This window comes from Microcaecilia unicolor, chromosome 4 (genome assembly GCF_901765095.1).
Source record: "Microcaecilia unicolor chromosome 4, aMicUni1.1, whole genome shotgun sequence".
In the NCBI taxonomy this organism is placed as follows: domain Eukaryota; kingdom Metazoa; phylum Chordata; class Amphibia; order Gymnophiona; family Siphonopidae; genus Microcaecilia; species Microcaecilia unicolor.
In genome coordinates, this window is record NC_044034.1 from 109791370 (window position 1) to 109818889 (window position 27520).

At 46.5% G+C, this 27520-nt stretch overlaps 1 protein-coding gene across 5 annotated transcripts in view; it reads right to left on the reverse strand.

Moving 5' to 3' along the window:
* The window catches only part of DIAPH3 (diaphanous related formin 3), a 494215-nt gene that overhangs the window by 89188 nt on the left and 377507 nt on the right, over positions 1 to 27520 (reverse strand). For 3 of the 5 annotated variants that reach the window (XM_030200561.1, XM_030200564.1, XM_030200559.1), the window contains 2 exons: positions 18905 to 19000; positions 11934 to 11993 (listed from right to left, as the gene is read on the reverse strand). In XM_030200561.1, the coding sequence (XP_030056421.1) occupies positions 11934 to 11993; positions 18905 to 19000 (156 nt within the window). The remainder of the gene's footprint in view (positions 1 to 11933; positions 11994 to 18904; positions 19001 to 27520) is intronic. The other 2 variants (XM_030200562.1, XM_030200563.1) reach the window with 1 other exon arrangement.

Genomic DNA, 27520 nt, shown 5'->3' on the forward strand with positions numbered 1-27520 from the left:
GATGGTAGAGAAGGCGCAAGCACCCCCGACACCGAAGCTGACTGACATAGCAGTCCCTCCAGAAGTTCTGGAAACAAGGCCCAGATGTGCTCGTCGAGAGGTGCCATCGGAGAAGGCTGCGGGATCGGTGGGACAGGCAGTGTCAGAATCCGTGGAGGCTCGGGGGCAGGTACCGGGCTACTGGAAGACCGACGCATCAGCACCTCCTGTATCGAGGGGAAGCGATCATCTCGGCGCCGACGCTTCTCGGGTGCCGACTCTCGATGCCCCGGAGCTCCTTCACCTTTGCTCGACGCCCATCATCAAAACTCCTCAGTACCGATGAGGACGTGGAATCCTCACGTCTCCTCGGGGCCGGCTCAGACAAAGGCCAGTCCCAGGGGGCCTGCATAACAGGAGGCCTCGAGGCAGGTGGAGACCCACTTGACGCCTCACTGCTCCCAGTGTGTCTCTCAGAAGCCATTACTTTCCCTCCCAACGTCGATGCTGCCGACCTTGGTACCGATGTCGAAGGACCGGATTGAGCCCCAAAAGGTTTCTCTCGTTGGGCTTCTCGAGACCCTTGAGTCCGTTTCTTCATACGAAGACACAGACAACAAGCGGCTGGGCTATGATCGGGCCCAAGTCACAAGATACACCAGGCATGGGTATCAGTACCCGAGATAGTCCGGTTGCACCTTGTACAACGCTTGAAGTCGCTGGGTGTCTTCGATGACATGGAAGGAAAAACGGCTTCGGCAAAATCAAAAGACACGATTGTGCCCTTTCAAAGAACAAAGGCACAAAAGAAAAGGGGTAAGACCCGACCAAGCGGCCTAAAACACTTACAAAAGGGGTCTAAAAACTAAGAAAAATACGGAAAGGATTTTTTTTTTTAAATGACGAAAAGAAAGTAGAAATATAAAGATAAATCGTCGAAAGACTCTTCCTGGGCCAAAAAACGAAGAGACGAACCGAAGTACGCTGTCTCTCTGTCGCAGACAAGAAAAAACTGCAGAGGCATGCTCACGCGACGGGCGGGGAGTCTGTGCGCTGTTCGCGTGCCAGAAGACTCTGACAAAACTTTACTTTTTTGCTTGCAGAAATTTGCCGATTCCTGGGCTGACGCGGACGTCGACCCACATGTGAGAACAAGCAGCCTGCTTGTCCTCGGAGAATCACCGCTTACGTCCATAAACATCTCCTAATGCGTATACTACCTCCCCCGTCCCATTTTCAATCAATCTCTATCACCTAGTGCAAGGCATTCTTTCACTGCCAGTGTCTGAGAAGTCAACAATAATGAGAGACTGTTCCACTTTCCTAATAGCCAAGCCCTCCTTAGCCACAACTGTTTACCCACCCTTCAAACCTCTCAGTTTGATATATTTTCATTTAACACAGATTGTGGCTGTGCTATGAACTTCATAAATACTTTCTCCGAGAACAAGCAGGCTGCTTGTTCTCACATGTGGGGTATCCCTAGTCCCCAGGCTCCCTCAAAACAATAAACAGTGGTCAATTGGACCTCACAACGGTGAGGACATAACAGAGATTGACCTATGAAGGAACATCTGAGAGTGCAGCCTGGAACAGAACAAAAATGGACCTAGGGGTGGAGTTGGATTCTAAACCCCGAACAGATTCTGCAACCGACTGTCGCGTTGGCTATCCTGCAGAAGGCAGTAATGAGATGTGAATGTGTGGCCTGATGACCACGTCGCAGCCTTGCAAATCTTCGATAATGGCTGACTTCAAGTGGGCCACTGACGCTGCCATGGCTCGAACACTATGAGCCGTGACACGACCCTCAAGAGTCAGCCCAGCTTAGGCGTAAGTGAAGGAAATGCAATCTGCTACCAATTGGAAATGGTGAGTTCCCCGACAGCCACTCCCCTTCTGATGGGATCGAAAGAAACAAACATTTGGGCGGACTGTCTGAAGGGGCTTGTCCGCTCCACATAGAAGGCCAAGCCTCTCTTGCAGTCCAATGTGTGCAACTGACGTTCAGCAGGGCGGGTATGAGGACGGGGAAAAATATTGGCAAGACAATTGACTGGTTCAGATGGAACTCCGACACCACCTTTGGCAAGAACTTAGGGTGAGTGCGGAGAACTACTCTGTTATGATGAAATTTAGCATAGGGAGCATGGGTTACCAAGGCTTGAAGCTCACTGACTCTACGAGCTGAAGTATCAGCCACCAAGACAATGACCTTCCAGGTCAAGTACTTCAGATGGCAGAAATTCAGTGGATCAAAAGGAGGCTTCATCAGCTGGGTGAGAACGACATTGAGATCCCATGACACTGTAGGAGGTTTGACTGGGGGCTTTGACAAAAGCAAACCTCTCATGAATCGAATAACTAAAGGCTGTCCAGAGATAAGCTTACCCTCCACACGATAATGATAAGCACTAATAGCAATAAGGTGAACCTTTACGGAGTTGGTCTTAAGACCAGACTCTTACAAGTACAGAAGGTATTCAAGCAGGGTCTGTGTAGGACAAGAACGAGGATCTTGGGCCTTGCTATCACAGCAGACGGCAAACCTCCTCCATTTAAAAGAGTAACACCTCTTTGTGGAATCTTTTCTGGAGGTAAGCAAGACTCGGAAGACACCCTCAGAAAGCCTCAAGGAGGCAAAGTCTACGCCTTCAACATCCAGGCCGTGAGAGCCAGAGACTGGAGGTTGGGATGCAGAAGCGCCCCCTCGTTCTGAGTGATGAGGGTTGGAAAACACTCCAATCTCCACGGTTCTTCGGAGGATAAGTCCAGAAGAAGAGGGAACCAAATCTGACACGGCCAGAAAGGAGCTATCAGAATCATGGTTCCACGGTCTTGCCTGAGTTTCAGCAAAGTCTTCCCCACCAGAGGTATGGGAGGATATGCATACAGAAGGCCCTTCCCCCAACGAAGGAGAAAAGCATTCGACGCTAGTCTGTTGTGGGCCTGAAGTCTGGAACAGAAGTGAGGGACCTTGTGATTGATCTGAGTGTCAAAAAGATCCACCGAGGGGGTGCCCCACGCTCGGAAGATCTTGCGGACTACTGCCATGTTCAGTGACCACTCGTGAGGTTGCATGATCGTGCTCAACTTGTCGGCCAGACTGTTGTTTACGCCTGCCAGATACGTGGCCTGGAGAAACATGCCATGACGGCTTCCTGACACAGGGGGCGAGATCCGGTGCTTCCCTGCTTGTTGATGTAGTACATGGCAACCCGATTGTCTGTCTGAATTCGGATAATTTGATTGGACAGACGATCTCTGAAAGCCTTTAGAGCGTTCCAGACCGCTCGCAACTCCAGAAGATTGACCTGAAGACCTGTTTCCTGGAGGGACCAAAGTCCTTGAGTGTGAAGCCCATTTACATGGGCTCCCCACCCCAGGAGAGATGCATCCGTTGTCAGCACTTTTTGCGGCTGAGGAATTTGAAAAGGACGTCCCAAGGTTAAATTGGATTGAATTGTCCACCGTATCAGGGAGTTGTGAAAAGCGGCGGACAACAGGATTGGATCCTCTAGATCCCCTGCAGCTTGATACCATTGGGAAGCTAGGGTCCATTGAGCTGATCTCATGTGAAGACGAGCCATGGGAGTCACGAACTGTGGAGGCCATATGGCCCAGGAGTCTCAACATCTGCCGAGCTGTGATCTGCTGAGACGCTCTGGCCAAGGAAACAAGCGACAGAAGATTGTCTGCCCTCGCTTTGGGGAGGTAGGCATGAGCCGTCTGCAAGTCCAGCAGGGCTCCTATGAACTCTAGTCTCTGAACCGGAAGAAGGTGGGACTTTGGGTAATTTATGAGAAACCCCAGTAGCTCCAGGAGTTGAATAGTCATCTGCATGGACTGTAGATCTCCTGCCTCCGAGGTGTTCTTCACCAGTCAATCGTTGAGATAAGGAAACACATGCACTCCCAGCCTGCGTAGCGACGCTGCAACGACCGCCAGGCATTTGGTGAACACCCGAGGCGCAGAGGTGAGCCCAAAGGGCAGTACACAATACTGAAAGTGCTGTGCTCCCAGATGGAATCAAAGATACTGCCTGTGAGCTGGCAGTATCGGGATGTGTGTATAAGCATCCTTTAAGACCAGGGAGCATAGCCTGTCGTTTTTCTGAATCATGGGAAGAAGGGTGCCCAGGGAAAGCATCCTGAACTTTTCTCGAATCAGATATTTGTTCAGGGCCCTTAGGTCTAGGATGGGACGCATTCCCCCTGTTTTCTTTTGCACAAGTACCTGGAATAGAATCCCAGCCCTTCTTGCCCCGGTGGCACGGGCTCGACCGCATTGGCGCTGAGAAGAGCGGAGAGTTCCTCTGCAAGTACCTGCCTGTGCTGGAAGCTGAAGGACAGCTACCGGTGGGCAATTTGGAGGTTTGGAGATCAAATTGAGGGAGTATCCCCGCCGGACTATTTGAAGAACCCACCGGTCGGAGGTTACAAGAGGCCACCTTTGGTGAAAAAAATGCTAACTTCCCCCCGACCGGTAGATCGTCCGGCACGGACACTTTGATTACGGCTATGCTCGCCTGGAGCCAGTCAAAAGCCCGTCCCTTACTTTTGCTGGGGGGCTGCAGGGGCCTGTCGAGGCGCACGCTGTTGACATGAACGAGCGCGCTGGGGTTGAGCCTGAGCAGGCTGGCGGGAAGGTGGATTGTACCTAAGCTTATGATAAGTATAGGGAGCATTCCTCCTTCCCCCATAAAAACGTCTACCTGATGAGGTAGATGCTCAAGGCGCCCAGTGGAAGAGTTTGTTGAGAGCGGTTTCACGCTGGTGCAGCTGCTCTACCACCTGCTCGAACTTCTCGCAGAAAATATTATCCCCCCGGCAAGGAACATCCACAAGCTGTTGCTGGACTCGATTTTCCAGGTCAGAGGCACGCAGCCATGAGAGTCTGTGCATCACTATACCTTGCGCAGCGGCCCTGGATGCCACATCAAAAGAGTCGTAAGCATCCCTGGACAGGAATTTATGACACGCCTTCAGCTGCTTGACCACCTCCTGAAAAGGCTTGGCCTGCTCCGAAGGGAGCTGATCGACCAAGTCCGCTAGTTGATTCACATTATTCTGCAAGTGGATGCTCATGTAGAGCTGGTAGGACTGAATTTTGGACACAAGCATAGAGGACTGGTAGGCCTTCCTCCTCAAAGGGTCCAAAGTCCGAGCTTCTCGCCCCGGGGGCTCTGAGGCGAAATCTCTCATACTTCTGGCTCTCTTGAGAGCAGAATCCACAACCGCAGAGTCGTGAGGCAACTGGGACTTCATCAACTCCGGGTCCCCGTGAATCCGATACTGGGACTCAGCCTTCTTAGGAATGGTGGGATTAGATAATGGTTTCATCCAGTTCCTGTACAATGTCTGTTTGAGGACATTATGTAGAGGGATGGTGGATGACTCCTTAGGTGGCGAAGAATAGTCCAAGACCTCGAACATCTCGGCTCTGGGCTCATCCTCAGTTACCACCGGGAAGGGAATGGCCGTAGACATTTCCCGCACAAAGGACGAGAAAGACAAACTCTCCAGGGGAGAAAGCTTTCTCTCTGGCGAAGGAGTGGGGTCAGAGGGAAGGCCACAAGACTCCTCAGAAGAGAAATATTTGGGGTCCTGCTCTGCCTCCTACGAGGCCTCTCCCTCAGTATCGGACAGGAGTTCTCTGACTGCAGTCTGAAGCCAAGCCCATCTCGACACCGAGGAGCTATGTCCTCGATGGCGATGTTGAGAAGTCAACTCCCGTGTCCGGTGGCGATGAAGCTCCCTCCATCGATGCTGACGGGGAGACAACTTGGGTGGCAGCCGAGGCCGATGCCGCAAGCGGCACCGACGTCTGAGGCCTCACCACAGGCGGGGAGCCAGCCGCCGCATCTATCGACGGTACCGTAGGTGCAAGCACCCCCGGTACCGGAACAGACGGTCGCAGGAGCCCTGGAAGAATAGCTCGGAGGCGCTCATCAACAGTGTCTGTCGAGAAAGGCTATGGGATCGGTGCAGGAGTCAAAGCCAGAATCTGCTGAGGAAGCAGTACTGGGCAGTCCGGAGACCAGCACGTCGGCACCTCTTTTATGGAGGGTGAGCGGTCCTCCCAGCATTGACGCTTCACAGGTGCCGAATCCCTCAACGCCCCGGAGCTCTCGGTATTGTGACGAGAAGGAGGACCGATGACGGTGCTTCTTCGCCTTCTCTTGAGACACGTCACCAGTACCCCTCTGTACTGACGAGGAGGACGTGAAATCCACACGCCTCCTCGAGGTCGGGTCCAAAAGGGGTCAGTCCCAATGGGCCTGCACCACAGGAGCCCTCGAGGCAGGTGGAGACCCACTTGATGGCTCACTGCTGCCAGCGTGAGATGGTCTCTGGACAGCCATTACCTGCGCTCCTGAGGTCGATGCACTCTCCAGTGCTGACAGACACCGCCACCGACCTCGGTACCACTGTCGACGTTGACGCTGAAGTTCCGGGCAAAGCTCCAAAAAGACGTTCCCGTTGAGCTTCTCTCGACACCTGTGTCCACTTTTTAAGGCTAAGACCCAACTTACACGCGTTGGGGCGATGTTCGGCCCCAAGGCACTGGATACACCACGCGTGAGTGTCAGTGCCTGAGATTGCCCGGTTGCACCGAGTGCACATCTTGAAGCTGCTGGCGATCCTCGATGTCATCGATGGAAAAATAGCGGCGGCGAAATCAAAACTCATGATGGTGCCAAAAGAAGGGCACAAAAATTGAGAACATCCGTACGGGCGGCCAAGAAGGCCGCACAAGCAAACGAAAGGAAACTTACTTAGGGATAAACTAAGAAATAAAGGAAACTTTTTTTTTCCAACGGAACAGCTCAAACGCGAGCTGCACACGTGAACACAAAGAAAATCGGTGAAAAAGCCGACAAAATGAAGGTTCTTCTTCTCCTGAGGCAACAGAACCGCCGTAAAACAGCCACTCTTGACCACGGAAAAAAGAAGACTGAAGCAGGAAGATGGCTGCACATGCGCGCCCCCCAAACGCTCTAGCAAGCTTTGTTGCTAGGAAGATTTTCCGGACCTGAAGCTGCCGTGGACGTGACCCACATGTGAGAACAAGCAGCCTGCATGTCCTCGGAGAATATATGTTCCATCTATGCTTATACCCTACGCTATTAAAATGTTCTATTACATATTGTGTTGACATTGTAAGTAGTATACTATAACAAAAATACAAAAATTCTTACTCCACATACTAACGACAGAGGTCTGCAGGTTTATGACAATTAAAAGGAACCTCAACTACCTAGGAAGCCCCTTTGTTTCGTTTTCTGTACCAGGAGGAATCCAGTTTATTCCACTTGATGTAGAAAACGAAACAAGGTGGCCCCTTGTAGGGGATTGATCTGTGATACAGTTAGAGTACTTCTGGAACAGGACTGGTTGGATATTTTTGATTTTTTGACTCTTAGTTCACCGTGTTCTGATAAGCTAAGTACTATTTACCTTTTACTGTGCACAGTATGTTAAAGTGGTTTCAGTCATTGAATTGATACTAATTGAATAGTGCGCTGCTTGTGCCATTATTTGATAAATAAAGACTTCTCTAATTTTTGGTTACAATAGTTTTTTTCTCCCTTTGAAGGAGTTATTTTCTATTGTGGCTTTTTTTCTGAGTGTCTTATGGAACCAGTGATAAAAGCCAATGATGGAATGTCATCTTTGTAGGTTTCCTAGGCAGTTGAGGTTCCTTAATTTTTTGTTACAAGCCAGCAGACCTCTGTTAGTATCTGGAGCATGAATCTTATATTTTTGCTATATATATATATATATATCCAAGGATTATATATATATGTATATATGTATATATTAGTTTTTTGCTCTTCAACCTTTTTGATTTTTGAAGTAGTATACTATGCTATACATTGTATTGTTATTTCAATATTTTTACTGCTGTAATTGTCTATTGCTTATGTTTGAATTATTCTTACTGTACACTGCCTTGAGTGGAATCTTTCAAAAAGGTGGTAAATAAATCGTAATAAATAAATATGGTCCAAAGACACCTGCATCTCCCCAAATGTCATAAGCTGATGTGGCCAAACCCAATGCCTTAAACTGGAGCAAACAGCATATCTTCAGAAACTGCAGTCCTGTGATATGTATGTATTGCATCTGGAACACACCGGTCTTGATGATGGTGATGCGGCTAATGATTTACAATACATATGTAGGTAAGGGTGAGCTGGTCAATATAATACCTGGGTTTTCAGAACACATTTTACAACGTCTTTCATGAGAGACTTGTTAAGAAATAAGTTTTGGGATAAGAAGAAATGCTGTACTCTGGCATAGTAACCAGTTATAATATAGCAAACTGAGAAAAGGAACATGGTCATATTTCCCAATGGAAAGAGGCAAACAGTGCTAAGAAATGGGGATTTGTACAGGGAGCACATGATCAAATTTGTAGTTAACACAAAATTTATTCAAAACTGTTAAAATATAATCAGAAAAATCTTAGGCCCACTATTGACAAAAGTATTGTGTCATACAGTCTGCTTTAAATACTCAGTAGATCCCAAACACAAACAGAAATGTTTACATTAATTTGAAGTTTACATACACATAAGAGATGCTCTATCATCTAGTCTTACTTTGCAGATTAGATTTCCAATGAAGTTGCTAATTCATGCAAAAACGCTTGTGCTATACTTAAGAAGAGAAATGTATGTGCAGAAGGTTTCAGTGGATACAATCATATAGAAAGCAATAATCCACATTGTCCATGCTGGAACAAACACCATGAATAGTTTCACCCGCAAGACTTGCACCAATAATCAAAATAAATAGCCACAAAATCTTTGCTTTAATTATCGACCCTGGAATATACCCATCAAATTTTAATTTTAATTTAAAAAGTATTTGTAATCCATATGATCTATACAATTCTCAGTGGATAACAAACGTAACATAACAGACTAGATAAAACAATTTACAAAACAATACAAAAGACATAAAATCATTAATATTCATTTTCTCCTGACTCTTATATACAAGATCTCACTGAGTGTACAGACACCTTCAGACTGCAAAATAATCACACATGAAAAAAATTCTGTTATAATTTTCAGATTCCTTGAAATGCCTGAATAAATTAAACGTGCCTTCAAGCCTTTCTTGAACAGGTCAAAACTCAGAATCTTTCTGAGTTCTAAAGGAAAGGAATTCCAGAATTGTGGCCCCACTATTGTAAATGTAGTGGAACGATACATCTCTGAACATACTAACCTAAAAGAGGGGACCTCCAAAAGACCTTTATCTGTTGATCTTAACTCCTTACAGGTTAATAAAAATGCAAACCTGCTGAAAGCAAAACAGAGGCTTTTCCATTTAATGTGTGTAATTTTGATTATATAAAGCTGTGTGTGTAGTTCACTGCCTCACCCTCTCCCTGCTTCCTTTTATCCATGGATAAGTTAGATCAGTAGTTCCCAAACTTTATTGGTTCACGGTGCTCCTAGGCTACACATTTCCTCTCAGGTCTCCCCCCCCAAAAAAAAAAACAACTGTGCTGAGTCCTACCTTTGCTGTCGGGGATGCTCAAGCCCTTCCAGTCAAAGAGGTCCACTGTCCGAGGCCCGTTTTCCATGCTGTTTGTGCAGCAGGCAAATCTGTGGCTTGCTTCAGCTACCAACACCTGCATTCTCACGCATGCACGCTCGCCTTCTCTTCCCCTTTTCCATCCAGCATTTGCCCCTCATTCTATCCCCTTCAATTCTGCCTTTGTCCTCCCTCTCTTCCCACTTTCATCTAGTCTCTGCCCCCTCTACTCCTTCCACCCAGTTTTCGCTCTCCCCTTCCATGCAGCCTAAGCCCCCTCTCTGTTTCTCTCCCTAATCCAATGTCTGCCTCCTCTCTGTTCCCCTTCCCCACCATACCCCCATCCCTGATGTAACTGCTTCTCTAGACCAGCAGCAGCGGCAAAGCAAGCTACAACAACTACAAGGCAAGACTCTTCATTCACGTGGCTGCTGGCTGTGCCCCGGAATAGGAAGTGACATCCGAGGAGGCAGGGCTGTCAGCTGAGTATGTAGAGGCCAGCCCCCGCAGTGGCTGCAGCTTGTTTTGCTGCTGCTGCTCATCTAGAGAAGCAGTAGTGGCTTGGGTGGCGGTGGGAGGGAGGTGGGGAAAATATGCCATGTGGCACCACTGAAAGTTTGCTGTGGCGTCCCAGGGTATCATGGCGCGCAGTTTGGGAACAGCTGGGTTAGACAATAAAATGGTTAACATGCTATAGTAGCTAGAACAGGGGTTCTGAACTCAGTCCTAGTCAGTCAGGTTTTCAATGAATGCATGAGACATATTCGCATAGAGTGGAAGCAGTGCATGCAAATCTATCTGAAGCATATTTATTGTAGATATTCTGAAAACCTGACTGGCTAGGTGTGTCCTGAGGACAGGGCTTTCATTATTGCCTTCATAACGACGCAGTTTACTATTTTTCCAAACAAACTGAGTTATCTTTGCTGAGATATTTAGTTAGCCTCCAATAATTAATTTTAACATTGAACAAAAGACATCTGCACACACAGGACAAGGTCTATTTACTCTGTACTATTATCCGAGTGTTTTTAAATGTCCTTATCATACCTTAAGCTTAATTTAACATAAATATTTGTCTTTAGCTGCTATATAAAGAATGTCCCTGAACCATTTAGAAGATCAATTTTACTTCTCTTAATAAAAGCAGTAACATCTGATTCGCTAAGCTTCCCCCCACAGACAAATTATGTGAGAAAAGCTTATTAGATCAGGCTCTAAATCAACAATTAAATATTAAAACAATTTTGTTAGTTCTGTCTGGCAACTTTCTCTTTTCTTTTGAATGCCCATATAAAATATATCATGAAAAGAATATAGAACAGTAACTTCACAGGCCATCTTTTAAAATGTACTTAGAAAACAAAAGCAACATGCAGAAAAACATGCAGAAAGGCAGTACCTATTCATCAGAAAGCTAATTTCAAGCTACTCCTTACAGAGTCCATTAATATTTTAACTCAAGTCATAATGGAAATAATTTTATAAGGGGGCATCTAGTTAAAATGCCTTGAAGGGGGCCTATGTGAACCCTATTCTATAAAGCCAAATAGGCACCTAGTTGCTTTAATAAAATACTGGCCTAAACTGTGGGTGCGGATATTTACATCAGTCCTACAGCTGTTGTAAATGCCTACAGTGGTGTACCAAGGGGTGGGGTGGTGGGTGCGGTCTCCCTGTGTGCAGGCAGCAAGGGGGTGCACTGAGCAGTTGTACGGCTGTCGGCTTTGCCAGTTCCCTGTCCCCTCTGATGTCAACTTCCTGTTCCGGGGCAGGGGACCAGCAGAGCCAACAGCTGTGCAACTGCTCAGTGCACCCCCTTGCTTGGAGGAGGGAGGGAGTGGGGTAATGCGCCTGGAGGAGGGGGTGCTCTAGGTTTGCCACTGAAGTTCCATGCCAATATTTCTCAAGTAGGTGCATAAATCATTGTATTTTATAATCTATGCGCTTGCTTGCGTGTTCCACCCAAACTCAACCCCTGTACATGCCCATCAGCAAAGTATGCACCAAAGCATGCACTTTTCATTGTTTGGTATTTTATGAGGTCATCACATTACATTATGCTTCTTACATTCCACTAATATCTTTTCTTTTGTTATTCACTAGTTCTAAACAGATAACATAAAAAGAAGCTAGGTAATTACCTAGGAAATTATAGTCCATAAAATGCAGTCAATTATCTAGGACAATTTGGGCATTTACATGCATATGTGGCTAAAATACCACCAAAATCATCATACACTTTACTGCTTAAAGTATGTGCTCCCTTATAAAGTTACCCACATTAAGTCCAGTTAAAAAAAAAAAGCAAGCAAAAGTCACAGCTGCTTTCTGAAAGCAAAGATCAACAACATAAGCTAGGATAAGAACGTGCAAGTTATGAACATGCTTTATTACCATGGTTACAAGCCTTCAGAACAGGCCTCTGTGAGGGTGGACTAAGGCTTTGCTCACTATCTGCAAAAACCACAAAACAAAGGTAAAATTATGTATCATACCTGATAATTTTCTTTCCATTAATCATAGCTGATCAATCCATAGACTGGTGGGTTGTGTCCATCTACCAGCAGGTGGAGATAGAGAGCAATCCTTTTGCCTCCCTATATGTGGTCATGTGCTGCCGAAAACTCCTCAGTATGTCGATATCCAAGCTCCATCCGCAGGACTCAGCACTTAGAGAATTACACCCACAAAGGGACACTCTGCCCAGCTCACCACCGCCGAAACGGGGGAGGGGAATTAACCCAGCTCATCCCCACACAAGTGGGGGAGGGGAATCCGTCCAGCTCATCCCCGCGGAGCGGGGGAGGGACACCACCCCGCCGATGCGGGGGGATCTGGCTTATCCTGCAACCGCAACCGCGGGAGGAGCTGAATGACCCTAACACCGCCGAAGCGGGAGGGGTACAAAGCTGCCCTACAGCCGCACGAAGCGGGAGGGAGCGCCGGCAGAATTTATGTCTCAATCCAGCCCCGTAAAACGGAGGGGAGAGGAATGCAGCAGCTCACTGTAACACAAACTCGTCTCAACTCTTGAAGAATCCAATTGAAAAAACTTGAACACGAAGTCCTCCTGAACAGGAACTGAAGACTAAACTTGAACCTGAAATGAAACCAGAATATAAACAGTACAGATATCTGGGAGGGGCTATGGATTGATCAGCTATGATTAATGGAAAGAAAATTATCAGGTATGATACATAATTTTACCTTCCATATCATCATGCTGATCAATCCATAGACTGGTGGGATGTACCGAAGCAGTACTCACCCAGGGCGGGACATAGAAATCCCTGACCGCAACACTAAAGCTCCAAACCGGGCCTCCGCCCGAGCAGCCACAGTCAAGCGGTAATGCCTGGAGAAGGTATGGGCCGATGCCCAAGTTGCCACCTTGCATATCTCTTCCAAGGAGACGGACCCGGCCTCTGCCATCGAGGCCGCCTGAGCTCTAGTGGAGTGAGCCTTCAGCTGGATAGGCGGCACCTTCCCCGCGGCCACATAAGCCGCTGCAATGGCTTCCTTGACCCATCTTGCCACTGTAGGCTTAGCAGCCTGCAGACCCTTACGAGGACCTGCAAACAGGACAAACAGATGATCCGATTTCCGGAAATCATTGGTCACTTCCAAGTATCTGATGATGACTCGTCTCACATCCAGATATTTGAGAGCAGAGTATTCCTCTGGGTAGTCCTCCCTACGAAAGGAAGGGAGGCAGAGCTGCTGATTCACATGGAAGCGAGAAACAATCTTGGGCAGGAAGGAAGGCACTGTGCGAATAGTCACTCCTGCCTCAGTGAACTGCAGAAAAGGCTCTCGACATGAGAGTGCCTGGAGCTCGGAAACTCTTCTGGCTGAAGTGATAGCCACCAAAAAGACTGCTTTCAACATCAGGTCTTTCAGAGATGCCCTCAACAAGGGTTCAAAAGGCGGCTTCTGCAAGGCTCTTAGCACCAGGTTGAGATTCCACGCAGGCACCACTGAGTGCAGAGGAGGGCGCAGGTGATTAACTCCCTTGAGAAAACGTACCACATCTGGCTGCGAAGCCAGGGAAGCACCCTTCAGGCGGCCCCTGAAGCAAGCCAGAGCCGCTACCTGGACTCTAAGGGAACTGAGCGACAGGCCTTTCTCCAGACCTTCTTGCAGGAACGCCAGCACTGAAGAAATTGGAGCAGTGAAGGGAGAAAGTGAGCCTGCTTCGCACCACGCTGCAAAGGTACGCCAAACCCTGGCGTAAGCAGTAGAAGTAGAGCGCTTCCTCGCTCTCAGCATAGTGGCGATGACCTTGTCTGAGAAGCCCTTCTTCCTCAGACGCTGCCGCTCAATAGCCAGGCCGTTAGACCAAAGGGGGAGGGATCTTCCATCACCACGGGACCCTGATGCAACACGCCCTGCTCCACTGGCAGCCGCAGAGGGTCGTCCACTGAGAGCCTGATCAAGTCTGCATACCAGGGACGTCTGGGCCAGTCCGGACCCACCAGGATTATTCGGCCCGGATGCTTTGCCACCCAGTCTAGTACCCTGCCCAACATGGGCCAGGGCGGGAACACATAGAGAAGCTCCTGTGTCGGCCACTGTTGGAGAAGAGCATCAACTCCCAGAGATCGAGGGTCCCGTCCTCTGCTGAAAAAGCGCGGCACTTGGCAATTGGCCGATGACGCCATCAGATCTAGGCTCGGCTGGCCCCAGCGCTTCGTGATGTCCAAGAACGCCTGAGCCGATAACTGCCACTCTCCGGGATCCAAGGTATGGCGACTGAGAAAGTCAGCCTTGACATTCATGACTCCGGCAATGTGGGCCGCTGACAGCTGTTCCAGGTTCGCTTCCGCCCACTGGCATAGATTCATGGCTTCCTTGGCTAGAGGGGCGCTCTTGGTACCTCCCTGGCGGTTGACATAGGCCACAGCTGTGGCATTGTCCGACAGGACCCGTACTGGCTTCAACGCCAGGACCGGGAGGAACTCCAAAAGCGCCAACCGAATGGCTCTGAGTTCCAGGAGGTTGATAGATCACTTTGCCTCTGCAGGAGACCAGAGCCCCTGCGCTGTCCTTCCCAAGCAGTGGGCTCCCCAGCCCGTCAAAGAGGCGTCCGTCGTGACGACAATCCACTCCGGGGTCACAAGAGGCATCCCTGCAGACAACTTTCTGTCTTCAGCCACCAGCTCAGCGCCTTGCGCACTGCTGGGTCCAAGGGAAGGCGCACAGCATAATCCTCCGACACCGGAGTCCAGCGCTGCAGCAGAGAGTGTTGTAGTGGTCTCATATGAGCCCTGGCCCAGGGCACTACTTCTATCGTGGCCGTCATCGAGCCCAACAGCTGCACATAGTCCCAAGCCCGAAGCGGAGAGGCTACTAGGAACTGGTCCACCTGAGCCTGAAGTTTGACAATCCGATTGTCCGGCAGGAACACTCTGCCCACTTGGGTGTCGAATCGAACTCCCAGATACTCCAGGGACTGAGTCGGGCGCAGCTGGCTTTTCTCCCAGTTGATGATCCACCCCAGGGAGCTCAAAAGAGCAATCACCCGGTCCACAGCTTTGCCGCACTCTGCATAAGAGGGTGCTCGGATCAACCAGTTGTCCAGATAAGGATGGACTTGTACTCCTTCCTTTCGCAGGAAGGCCGCGATGACCACCATTACTTTGGAGAAGGTCCGCGGAGCAGTAGCCAACCCGAATGGGAGGGCTCTGAACTGGAAGTGTCGGCCCAGGACTGCAAAACGCAGAAAGCGTTGATGAGGAGGCCAGATGGGAATATGCAAGTACGCTTCCTTGATGTCCAAGGATGCCAGGAACTCCCCTGCCTTCACTGCCGCTATAACAGAGCGGAGAGTCTCCATGCAAATGTGCCGCACTTTCAAGGCCCGATTGACCCCTTTGAGGTCGAGGATAGGCCGGACAGAACCTCCTTTCTTTGGTACCACAAAGTAAATGGAGTAACGTCCCTTGCCAAGCTGATTTTCTGGCACCGGAACGACCGCACCCAGGCGGATCAGATTGTCCAAGGTCTGCTGCACTGCCACAGCTTTGACCGGAGACTTGCAGGGAGAGATTACAAACCCGTCTCTTAAGGGTCGGCAGAACTCTAGCTTGTAGCCGTCTCTGATAACTTCCAGCAGCCAAGCGTCTGAAGTTACCCTGGTCCACTCGCCCAGAAACGAGGACAGGCGTCCTCCAATCTGCACTGGGCCATGGACCAAGACCCCGTCATTGGGTACGAGACCCTGGGGGAGGACCGGAGGGCGCACCTCCGGGACGGCGGTCTCTCCGAAAGGAATGCTGCTTGGGGGAGAAGTTCCTCTTGAAGGAAGAGGGGGCAGAGGAGCCCGACTTGCCCGGGCGGTACCGACGGGCTTCCTGAAACCGTCCTCTGGAGATACCGGGGCGAGCACTGGCCCGAGCCCTGACCTCTGGTAACCTCTTGCCCTTAGACGTGCCGAGATCGGTCACAATTTTGTCCAGCTCGACCCCAAAGAGCAGCTTGCCTTTAAAAGGCAACTTAGCCAGGCGGGACTTAGAGGCGTGGTCCGCAGACCAATGTTTCAGCCAAAGCCACCGCCGCGCAGAGACTGTCTGAGCCATACCTTTAGCCGAGGCTCTCAAGACATCATACAGTAAGTCTGCCAAATAAGCCAAGCCCGATTCCAGGGCCGGCCAATCAGCCCTCAAGGAAGGATCCGAGGGGGAAGCCCGCTGCACAATCGTCAGGCACGCCCTGGCCACATAGGAACCGCAAACTGAGGCCTGCACACTTAAGGCGGCCGCCTCGAAAGACGACCTTAAGGCCACCTCCAATCTTCTGTCTTGGGCGTCCTTTAGGGCCATGCCACCTTCCACCGGCAATGCCGTTTTCTTAGTCACCGCAGTGATTAAAGAATCCACGGTAGGCCAAAGAAAGGCCTCCCGTTCACTTTCAGGCAAAGGATAGAGGCGGGACATAGCCCTAGCCACTTTGAGGCTCGCTTCCGGGACATCCCATTGAGCCGAAATTAAGGTGTGCATGGCATCATGCACGTGGAAGGTTCTAGGCGGGTGCTTCGTCCCCAGCATAATGGCGGAGCCAACGGGGCTGAGGGAGAGACGTCCTCTGGAGAGGAAATCTTCAAAATGCTCATGGCCTGCACTAACAGGTTGGGCAAGTCCTCTGAGTGAAAGATCTGCGCTGCAGAGGGGTCATCCGCTCCATCCGAGCGGGAATCCGTCTCCTCCAAGAAATCCCCAAAGGACCGTTGGGAGAACTCAGATACGCTGCCCTCATCTACATCAGAGGAAACAGAGTCCTCTAAGGCCTGGGAATCCACCCGAGGGTGTTTACTTCCAGGGGCCTCAACCCCTTTATCGGACAAGGGAGAAGGGGCAGCGTTTTGCATAAGGAAGGCCTGATGCAGCAGCAAAATAAACTCGGGGGAGAAACCCCCCAGACTGTGCACTTCAGCAGCCTGGGCCACAGCCCTAGACGCACCCTCAACCGGCGCTCGCAAGAGCGGGGGAGAAACATGCTGCGCATCCAAGATGGCGTCCGGCGCGACACTCCGCGAAGGAGCCGCGCGGGAAGAACGGCGTTTAACTTTAGCCGCTTTTTTGCCGTCGCCCAAATCAAGGGCGGCCATGGCATTAACGTCTCCCAGCTCAAGGGCGGCCCAAGAAGAAGCCGTCCGAGCAGCGTGGCCGGCCAAGATGGCGGAGGCGAGCAGCGGGGGATGGGCGTTTATGGCGGGAAAAACCGCCGCACCGGAGGAAGACCTGGGACACTGACCGGCCTCCGAACTGACACCCAACAAGGGCGAGTCAGACTTTAAGACCCCCGCATCCCCGCTAGAAGCACACACGCAGTCCGGGGAGCGATTCTTCGCGCCCTTGCCCTCCGACGCCATAGGCCATGTGGAGATCGGGGAACCCCCTGCCCGCTATAAAAAGGTAAAAATTACCTGCTTCTCGCTCCGAGCTGTAACGACCTGGTGTCCCAGTGAGTAGCTGCAAAAAACGTTTAAATAAACGTTGAAATAAATGCCCTTAAGGACGTTCAAAATTCTTTTTTTTTTTTTTTAACGGAGCCAGCGGGAGGGGGGAGAAAAGGAGGGACCTGGCGCCACCAGGTTTGCACTTGCTCAAGAAGAGCCCTCAACCCCAGGTACTCAACAAAACCTAAAAATTAGGCTTGGAGACCTAGCCAGAGCTGCTGCTGTGTGTGACCACCACCTGCTGAGATAGAGAACATACTGAGGAGTTTCCGGCAGCACATGACCACATATAGGGAGGCAAAAGGATTGCTCTCTATCTCCACCTGCTGGTAGATGGACACAACCCACCAGTCTATGGATTGATCAGCATGATGATATGGAAAGCTTAATATAATTGCTTATCAATCTTAAAATTCTTAGCTGTATTTACTAGGCAGTTTCTTTTACAGGTCCAGTGAAATATTTAACTTAGGTGGAATGTTCAGATTTAGAGACAGAGTGAGGCATATTTTCAAAGCACTTAGCCTTCCAAAGTTCCATAGGTTTCTATGGAACTTTGGAAGGCTAAGTGCTTTAAAAATATGCCTCAGTGTGTGTGAGTGAAATATATATATACTAGCCGTTGAGCCCGTAAAAACGGGCTGGTATAGAGGTTTTCCTCCCCCCACGGTCACCACCGCTCCCCTCCCCCCCGCGAAGTCGCCACCGCTCCCCCCCCCTCAAAGTCGTCGCCGCCACCCCTCCACCTGGTCCGGGCCCTCTCTTCACTTCTGAACTTACAGATCCATTCGCCGAACGCAGCAACGCACATCAGCTGAGCTGCCCCTTCCTTCTCTGCCTGTGTGTGTCCCGCCCTCGCTGACGTTACGTCACAGGAGGGCGGGGCCACAGGCAAAGAAGGAAGGGCTCACTGCAGCTCAGCTGATGTGCGTTGCTGCGTTCGGCGAATGGATCTGTAAGTTCAGAAGAGAGGGCCCGGGCCGGGTGGAGGGGTGGCGGCGGCGACTCCGAGTGGGGGGGGGGGAAGCGGTAGCAACGTCGGCGGCGCAGTTTCCCTCTCTGTCCCACCCCCCCCCCGTCATCACGTATTGACGCGGGGGCGGGACAGAGAGGGAAGTCTCTACTGCGCATTTGCAGTGAGTACGGTCACTCGCCGTTTATATATATTGATATATACACACTCCACATATAGTTCGACAGATGAGCTTGTGTAAGCGTCACTGGCATTAGCCAAATGGAATGACTGTCTTTCCAACATTTGTCATTGTAAGGAAAGGATTAAGTATGGTGTTGATGCTGAGTAGTTAAGTCTTTCAGTACTGCATTAGTGAAGCATTATTTTTAAGAGAGAAAATACATCTCTATATACAGCATAACTCCTAACAAAATAACTGAGTTTAATATTCACCTTTAGGCCTCGGTGTCCGTTTTCTCCGGTCTCGGAAAGCAGCACCCGACTGCAAAGCTTCTAGCAGGCTATCCATCACTCCTGTTTCATCACCCTCTGTGAAAAGAGATTGAGAAAATTTCATCAGCCCTCTGGGTTACCATTGCAATGTCAAAAAATACACAAAGGTGAAAAAGACCACTATGTCATAACTAAAACTAGCAATTTTAAATCTAGACAAGCCTTTAACACACTCATAAATCAAACTCTGCTTAATGAAATCAGTCTTATCTGAGTTTGTGTTGTTGCTCATTACATAGGACCAAAGTTCAACTGATCCACTATAGACTAATTTTTAGTAGCGATTCAGAACTATAATTTTAAATTGAATATAGTTCTAGTCATATCTGAACTCTGTATGCAGTCACTGGTTAATCATTAATCACATTTTCACTGTAAAACACTTTTTCCATTACAGGATCTTGAGAGGTTAATCATCAGCATTAAAACACATTTTGAAACTCAGATTTTCACCAAAACTTTCTATGCAATTGTGAAGGTCTTCAAATTTATATTTGTTTTAAGCTATTTCTCAGTTTACATTCCAGCAGAAATGGGTTTCTTAGATACCTCTGCACACCTGCTCTCAAAAATAAATTTGAGAACTTGGACAGTACACTGAACTGATGAAATGGTTTGTGTAGCATTATCAGATAGCACCACATCATGGAGGACAGGGTCTTCCAAGTCCTTATTTAACTTCCATTGGTTTCAATTTTTTTTAAGTAAATGGTGCCATAGTTCTTAAAAAGAAATTTTCTGTTTGAATTGGCCTTGAGGATGGAACATGTGAGGAACAATTCTAGGGTTACCAGATGACTCCAAGTAATGGAGGACAGGCTAAGCCAGTCCTGACTGAATCTGTGGATGTGGCAGCAGAAACAACTTGGGGAAAGAGTGGTCACCAGGTGGAAGGGGAACACTAGCAGTGGTGAAAAAGCAGAGTTGAGTCATTCTGGAATATCATGGGCTTCAACATCATTGTTATGTGCCAGAGATCTCCTTTAAAACTGTACTGTACCACAGAACGTGACTACATGTTCATGTGTATGTGCTTTAATGACATGACCAAAAAGAAGCACCCCTTCGGAGTTACAACAGAGTATTACGTGAAGGAAAGACTGAATTGTGATCCTTTTCCATTTGTCATTACCACGTGCAAAGAAAAGTCAAAATAATTATCAAGGGGACCTCAACTCCTCTTCTTTACTTCCCCTCACATCATTTATAACAACATATCTTAATTTACCTTACATTATATTTAGAAAGCAGTCAATGAATTTTCACTCCCCTCATTCTCAACCTGGGCATCAAACTTAATTAATAAAAATTTGAATAAATATCATAAAGCCTCTGAATTCTCCTGTTCCAATGCAGTCCCAGTTGCCACAATAAAACAGATCTCTGAATAATAATATACTTTCCAGTCTATATTATTATTTAAAACTTGTCCATTGTGTTGACAATAAATCTATTGTTGTTTTACCCTATTTCCTCCCCCAAAGGATTTTTGTATCTTGATCAATAAGGCACTTATGGCTTGAATTTCGACAAACAGAGTGCAAGAAAATGAAGGATGTGGATATATAAGATTAATATTCAATAAAATTGAATGAAAAGCTGACAGTGGCTAGCAACAGGGGGCATTATATATATATAAAAAAAAGATTAGTGAGTCACTAACTTTACCTAAAAAAACTTTACACAATTATACCATCTTTGACACAGGACAAGAAACATTTAGGGTTTTGTTCCCCTTTTTGGGTGGAAGATTTCTGAAACTTTTTTGAATCTAGAATTCAGCAAATACTTGATTCCTTTCCAATTACAAGGTCATCGAAGGAATCTATAGTAGAATGTGAAGACAGTTGCAAGGAATTCAATGTCGTGAGTGAAATAGTGGTGAGATCTAATTTGAAGCTATGTTGACACACTGCATCTTCTTTTGATGTGTGCAGTACTCAGGGCTGGTCTTAGGCAGGGGCGACAGGTGCTGTCGCACAGGGCTCTGAGCCTCCAGAGGCCCCGAGACATTCCCTCCCGCTCCCCACCATTGCCTCCCCTCCCCCGAGCCGCAGGGTGCCCTCCTGGCACATACCCGAAGCCACCCTGGTGGTCTAGTGGAGTCTTCGGGCAGGAAAGATCCCCAGTCTTCCCTGCCCACTGCCGGCACTGACCCCCCCCTGTTGCCACATCGCTCTTTAAAAATGGCTGCCGAGACTTCCGCTGAAGTCTTGTGAGGCCGCCACTGGAAGTCTCGGCAGCCATTTTAAGGAAGATGCAGCAGCTAGAGGGTCAGCGCTGGCAGCGGGCAGGAAAGACTGGGGATCTTTCCTGTCCCAAAGACTCCACTAGACCACCAGGGTGGTTTCAGGTATATGCTGGGAGGGCACCCTGCGGCTCGGGAGAGTAGGGAGAAGTTCTGGAATAGGTAGGTGGGTGGGGAGGGGAGCATACTGTAAAAAAAAAAAAAAATTCAAGGTAATATCTATGTCATTTGGAGGGACTAGTTAAAGAGACACCGTAGTACTAGTATATTTGTGCAGAGATTTTTTTTTCCTCCTGGTAAAGGGTCACTATACAGACATCGTGTTATGAGAATTAGGTGCTCAACATTCAGAGTTTCTATCTATTTACTTATTTATGGCATTTTATCCCACATTAAACATGAATTAGATTGAAACCTGGGAGCATTTAACATTTTTTTTTCCTGTGCCTACATCAAAAGAAAAGAAGATGGCATGTTGGAACTTGCTCTTTTTGCTTTGTGGAATGCAGTGGTATGTTATAAAAATGCATTGGCTTTTTAAAAAATTATTACTATTTCACAGAGAATGTACTGATTAATGAGGGAAGGGTTTCCATCATGCAGAACTGTCTAGAGTCAGTCTAAATGTGCCAACATTGTTCAGCACACTATTAGCAGCCAAGTTCATTAGTTAATTATGTTCAGTGGAAAATAAATCTGTTGGCTCAGGCTGCTTGCTATGTGAATATTCAATCACTGTTTCATTATTGTTATCAAGTGTTACATGTTAAGGGGATTTGTTTTAATTCATTTATCCAGTCCTTACATGCACATGGTTTTGCTTTTTAAAACCAAAAGGTTTCCTATGATAGCATTGTGAATATTTGAATTAGTTTTTCTGTACATGTTTTGCTTGATTTGTCTTTATTTAAAAAAAAAATGTTTAAAACACATCTTGTCAACATGGGGCGATACTAGGTGGGGGTGGGGCTCCATCAAACTGGTCTGCACAGGGCCCTGCAATTGCTAAGACCGGCCCTGGTAGTACTTAGCTATTACGAAAAACAGATGGACTTCTTGTTCCTGCTTTAGCTACCATTGTAAATTTGATACTGATGAGTGGAAGTTTTTTACTGATGAGTTGAAACTGGCTAATGTTTCAAATTCTAAAATAATCCTGTTTTGGTGTAAAATGTTCTTACTTATTTTCACCCTATTTCTATGTTACCTGTATTGGCTAAAATTGTGGAAAAATCATACTACTTCCAATGATGAGTAACTAGGGCCTCACATCTGGATCCATTGTTCTGCAAGGCCCATTGTATTGAAGTCCTTGTAGTTGTTTTTCTTGATATTCCTGTTACATTTGATATGCTTGATCACCAGATACCATTATATCGTTTGCATGTGTGCGGTCTTGTGGGAACTGATTTCAGTCATTCCTGATCAGCAGGACAAAGGAGATACACATAGGTGAGCAAATCTCTACTGTATGATCATTGTGTACTGGGGCACTGCAGGGTTCATAGTTGCATAATGGGGTACTGCAGAGTTCAGTCTGGATTTGCTTCCCTTATGCCATCTGTTGCAATCATTTGGTGTTTCTTACTGCATCTATACAGATGATAATCACTTTTTTTTTTACCACTGACATTGTCTGTTCCTGATGTGGTAGATCAACTGCAGACAATATTCAAGGGCACATCAAGTTGGATGACAGTATCTCAAAAACTGAATTGCTGTTAGTCTTTTCTGACCTTACCTTGATGTTTTACTATCTGGTACTTCAGTAAAGATATCATACCAGGTACGAAACCTGGGGAACCTTCTACATTCCTATCTCTCTCGTTAATTACAGGTACAGTTGGTGATTTAAAAAAAAAAAAATCCAATTTCAAAGTGCGTTTGTTAAGCAAATAATGTAATTTATTACCAAGATATGATTTCCAGAAAGTCCTGCAAGCCATGATATTAAGCAGATTGGATTATTTCAACAATGCTTGCATGGGTCTACCAGCCTCTTATAAAATTGTTCATAGCACTTGAAGATTGGAAAGTGGCCAATGTAATGCTGATTTTTAACAAGGGTTCTAAGGGCTAGCTCATTGCCAGAGAATGTGGTTACAGAGATTAGCACATCTGTGCTTTAAATAGGCTTGGGCAAGTTCCTGGAGGAAAAGTCCATAGTCTGCTATTGAGCTAGACATGGGGGAAGCCACTGCTTACCCTGGGATCGATAGCTTGGAGTCTTGCTGCTATTGGGGATTCTGTGGGGACTTGAGGGCCTGAATGACCACTGTTGGAGGCAGGATACTGAGATAGATGGACCATCGGTCTGACCCAGTATGGCTACTCTTATCCAATCACTGCAAATTATGCAAATTGTGCAGAATTCTGCTGCTCAGCTTTTATAAGTATTGACTAAATATGAATATGTTACATCTTATCTTATGCGGTTGTGCTGGTTGCCTGTTGCTTACTGCATTAAATTCACTTAGTACTTTATCAGGATTCTTCATTTTATTTGCATAACTTACAATATTATATGCCATCACAAGCTTTGTGCTCTGCAATCCCACATTGTAGTGCATGACTTTCAGCATTTACGACTTGAACAAGCAAGGAAAGGGGTCTCAGTGGCTGGACCATATAAATGGAATAAACTGTCACTAGACATTAAGGCAACTTGACCAATTAAGAGTTTTTTGAAGCACCAATTGCTTTGCCTGGCTTATAATTTACCTTGGCATGTTTGTCAACCTGAACTTATTTTTTGATACTGCACTTCTTGGTTTTGTTTGTTTTTATGATTATGTACATATTTTTGTTTTCCAACTTGAATTAACAGTGGATTATAAATAATAAATTTAAATAATGCATTTTAAATACAGAATCAAATAATTGTGCTCTATGTAATTTATAACCATTGCAGCATCATTTTTTTTCTTTTACAGACAATGTTTGTATTCAGCCAATCATACTTTTAATAGTCTTGTCTTCCCAACATAAATTTTCTGACTGGACAACAGATGATACATAGTACGTATATAGAGATGAAAGAAGTTTGATGTTTCAATGTTCATACTTTATTACCAAATGGTTTGTAAACACATCTCCTTGTATCAATGTCACATATCATGCCTGTTCCATATTGATTTATAATCTTAATGCAATGGAGTGTTAAGGTTTAAATAATAATATATACTGGAAAGTATTTTATGATTGAGTGATCTTCTATTTTACTGTAGTGATTGAGACTGCATTGGAACATGATTGATTAAACAGGATTTGAGGCTTTAAGATATGTACTCAAGTTTTTTTATCAAGTTTGATGCTCAGGCTCAGATTGAGTGAAGTGACAATTTATTTATTGGTTCTCATATATAATATAAGGTGAAATTAAGATGCGTAATCATAAATGATATGGTTGGATAGTGATAGATTCTTTTTTAAACAATGATATAGATTTTAAGAAAGTGATTCTGACATTGATTGATCTTTCATCCAGTGACTGGTTACGACTGAATACAACACTGACTAACCTTCACTAGGTATCTACTTGGAGCCAATCATCTTATAATTTAATATGAATTAGATTGGTTGATATTTTCTGATATATATTTAAATAAATGATATTCCAGATGCCATTAATAGCGGTGCAGAGCCTATTTGTATCATGAAATTTTAAAGTGATTTTCTTCCTGCAATAGTGGTTTAAGAAATGGGGGCCTTCTCAGATACTTTGATTGCTGCTTGAGACTTGGAAGCACTCCAACATAAAAGTTAAGTGCATTTAAAATATTTATTTTGATTTTGCTCACATTTTTCAGTAGTAACTCAAGGTGAGTTACACTGGGTATTTAAGTACGTAAGTATTGCCATACTGGGAAAGACCAAAGGTCCATCAAACCCAGCATCCTGTTTCCAACAGTGGCCAATCCAGGTCACAAATACCTGGCAAGATCCCAAAAAGTACAAAACATTTTATACTGCTTATCCCAGAAATAGTGGATTTTCCCCAAGACCATTTAATAATGGTCTATGGACTTTTCCTTTAGGAAGCTGTCCAAACCTTTTTTAAACTCCGCTAAGCTAACTGCCTTTACCACATTCTCTGGCAACAAATTCCAGAATTTAATTACACATTGAGTGAAGAAATATTTTCTATGATTCATTTTAAATTTACTACATTGTAGCTTCATCGTATGCCCCCTAGTCCTAGTATTTTTGGAAAGCGTAAACTGACACTTCACATCTACCCGTTGAACTCCACTCATTATTTTATAGACCACTATCATATCTCCCCTCAGCCACCTTTACTTCAAGCTGAAGAGCCCTAGTCACTTTAGCCTTTCCTCATAGGGAAGTCTTTCCATCCCCTTTATCATTTTCATCGCCCTTCTCTGCACCTTTTCTAATTCCACTATATCTTTTTTGAGATGCGGTGACCAGAATTGAACACAATATTCGAGGTGCGGTCACACTATGGAGCGATACAAAGGCATTAGAACATCCTCATTTTTGTTTTCCATGTCTTTCCTAATAATACCTAACATTCTATTTGCTTTCTTAGCCGAAGGTTTCAACGTATCAACAACGACACCACCTAGATCCCTTTCTTGGTCTGCGACTCCTTACGTGGAAACTTGCATGACGTAGCTATTATTTGGGTTCCTCTTTCCCACATGCATCACTTTGCACTTGCTCACATTAAACGTCATCTGCCATTTAGACGCCCAGTCTCCCAGTCTCGTAAGATCCTCTTGTAATTTTTCATAATCCTCCCGCGATTTAAAGACTTTGAATAACTTTGTGTCATCAGCAAATTTAATTACCTCACTAGTTACTCCCATCTCTAGGTCATTTATAAATATGTTAAAAAGCAGCGGCCCCAGCACAGACCCCTGGGGAACCCCACTAACTACCCCTTCTCCATTGAGAATACTGACCATTTAACCCTACTCTCTTTTTTTCTGTCTTTTAACAAGTTTTTAATCCACAATAGAACTCTACCTCCTATCCCATGACTCTCCAATTTCCTCTGGACTCTTTCATGAGGTATTTTGTCAAACATCTTCTGAAAATCCAGATACACAATATCAACCTGCCCACCTTTTTTTATTTATTTTTATTTGTTGCATTTGTATCCCACATTTTCCCACCTATTTGCAGGCTCAACATAGTAACGTCAAGGCGTTTGCCCTGTCGGTTGATAGCAAATACAAGGTTGTATAGTGATCGAATGAGGTATATGTGGAGGGTCGGAGGAGATGAAGATTGTTTGTTGTGCAGTACAATCATTAGGCATGCTGTGTTTCTGGGTGAAGAGGTTTACATAGAGTTGTTGGGGTAGGCCTTTTTGAAGAGGTTGGTTTTTAGTGATTTCCTGAAGTTCAGGTGGTCATGGATTTTTTCACAGGTTTTGTGAGGCCATTCCATAGTTGTGCGCTTATGTAGGAGAAGCTGGATGCGCAAGTTGTTTTGTATTTCAGTCCTTTGCAATTTGGGTAGTGTAGGTTTATTTTATTTTTTATTATATTTGTACCCCGCGCTTTCCCACTCATGGCAGGCTCAATGCGGCAGGCAATGCAGGGTTAAGTGACTTGCCCAGAGTCACAAGGAGTTGCCTGTGCCGGGAATCAAACTCAGTTCCTCAGTTCCCCAGGACCAAAGTCCACCACCCTAACCACTGTTGCCCAGTTTGTTTATCCACGATTGTTCACCTCTTCAAAGAAATGTAGTAGATTGGTGAGGCAAGATTTCCCTTCACTAAATCTATGTTGGCTTTGTCTCATTAATCCATGCTTTTGAATATGCTCTTTAATTTTGTTCCTAATAAAGCGAATGAAACATACCTGCAGCAGGTGTTCTCCGAGGACAGCAGGCTGATTGTTCTCACGACTGGGTTGACGTCCACGGCAGCCTCCACCAACCGGAACAAAACTTTGCGGGCGGTCCCGCACGCAGGGCACGCCCACTGCGCATGCGCAGCCGTCTTCCTGCCCGTGCGCGACCGTTCCCGCTCAGTTGAATGACAAGCAAAGGAATGAGGAAAACGCAACTCCAAAGGGGAGGAGGGAGGGTAGGTAAGAACAATCAGCCTGCTGTCCTCGGAGAACACCTGCTACAGGTATGTATCATTCGCTTTCTCCGAGGACAAGCAGGCTGCTTGTTCTCACGACTGGGGTATCCCTAGCTCTCAGGCTCACTCAAAACAAGAACCCAGGTCAATTGAACCTCGCAACAGAAATTGACCTACGAAGAACAACTAACTGGGAGTGCAGCCTGAACAGAATAAAATCGGGTCCTGGAGGGTGGAGTTGGATTCA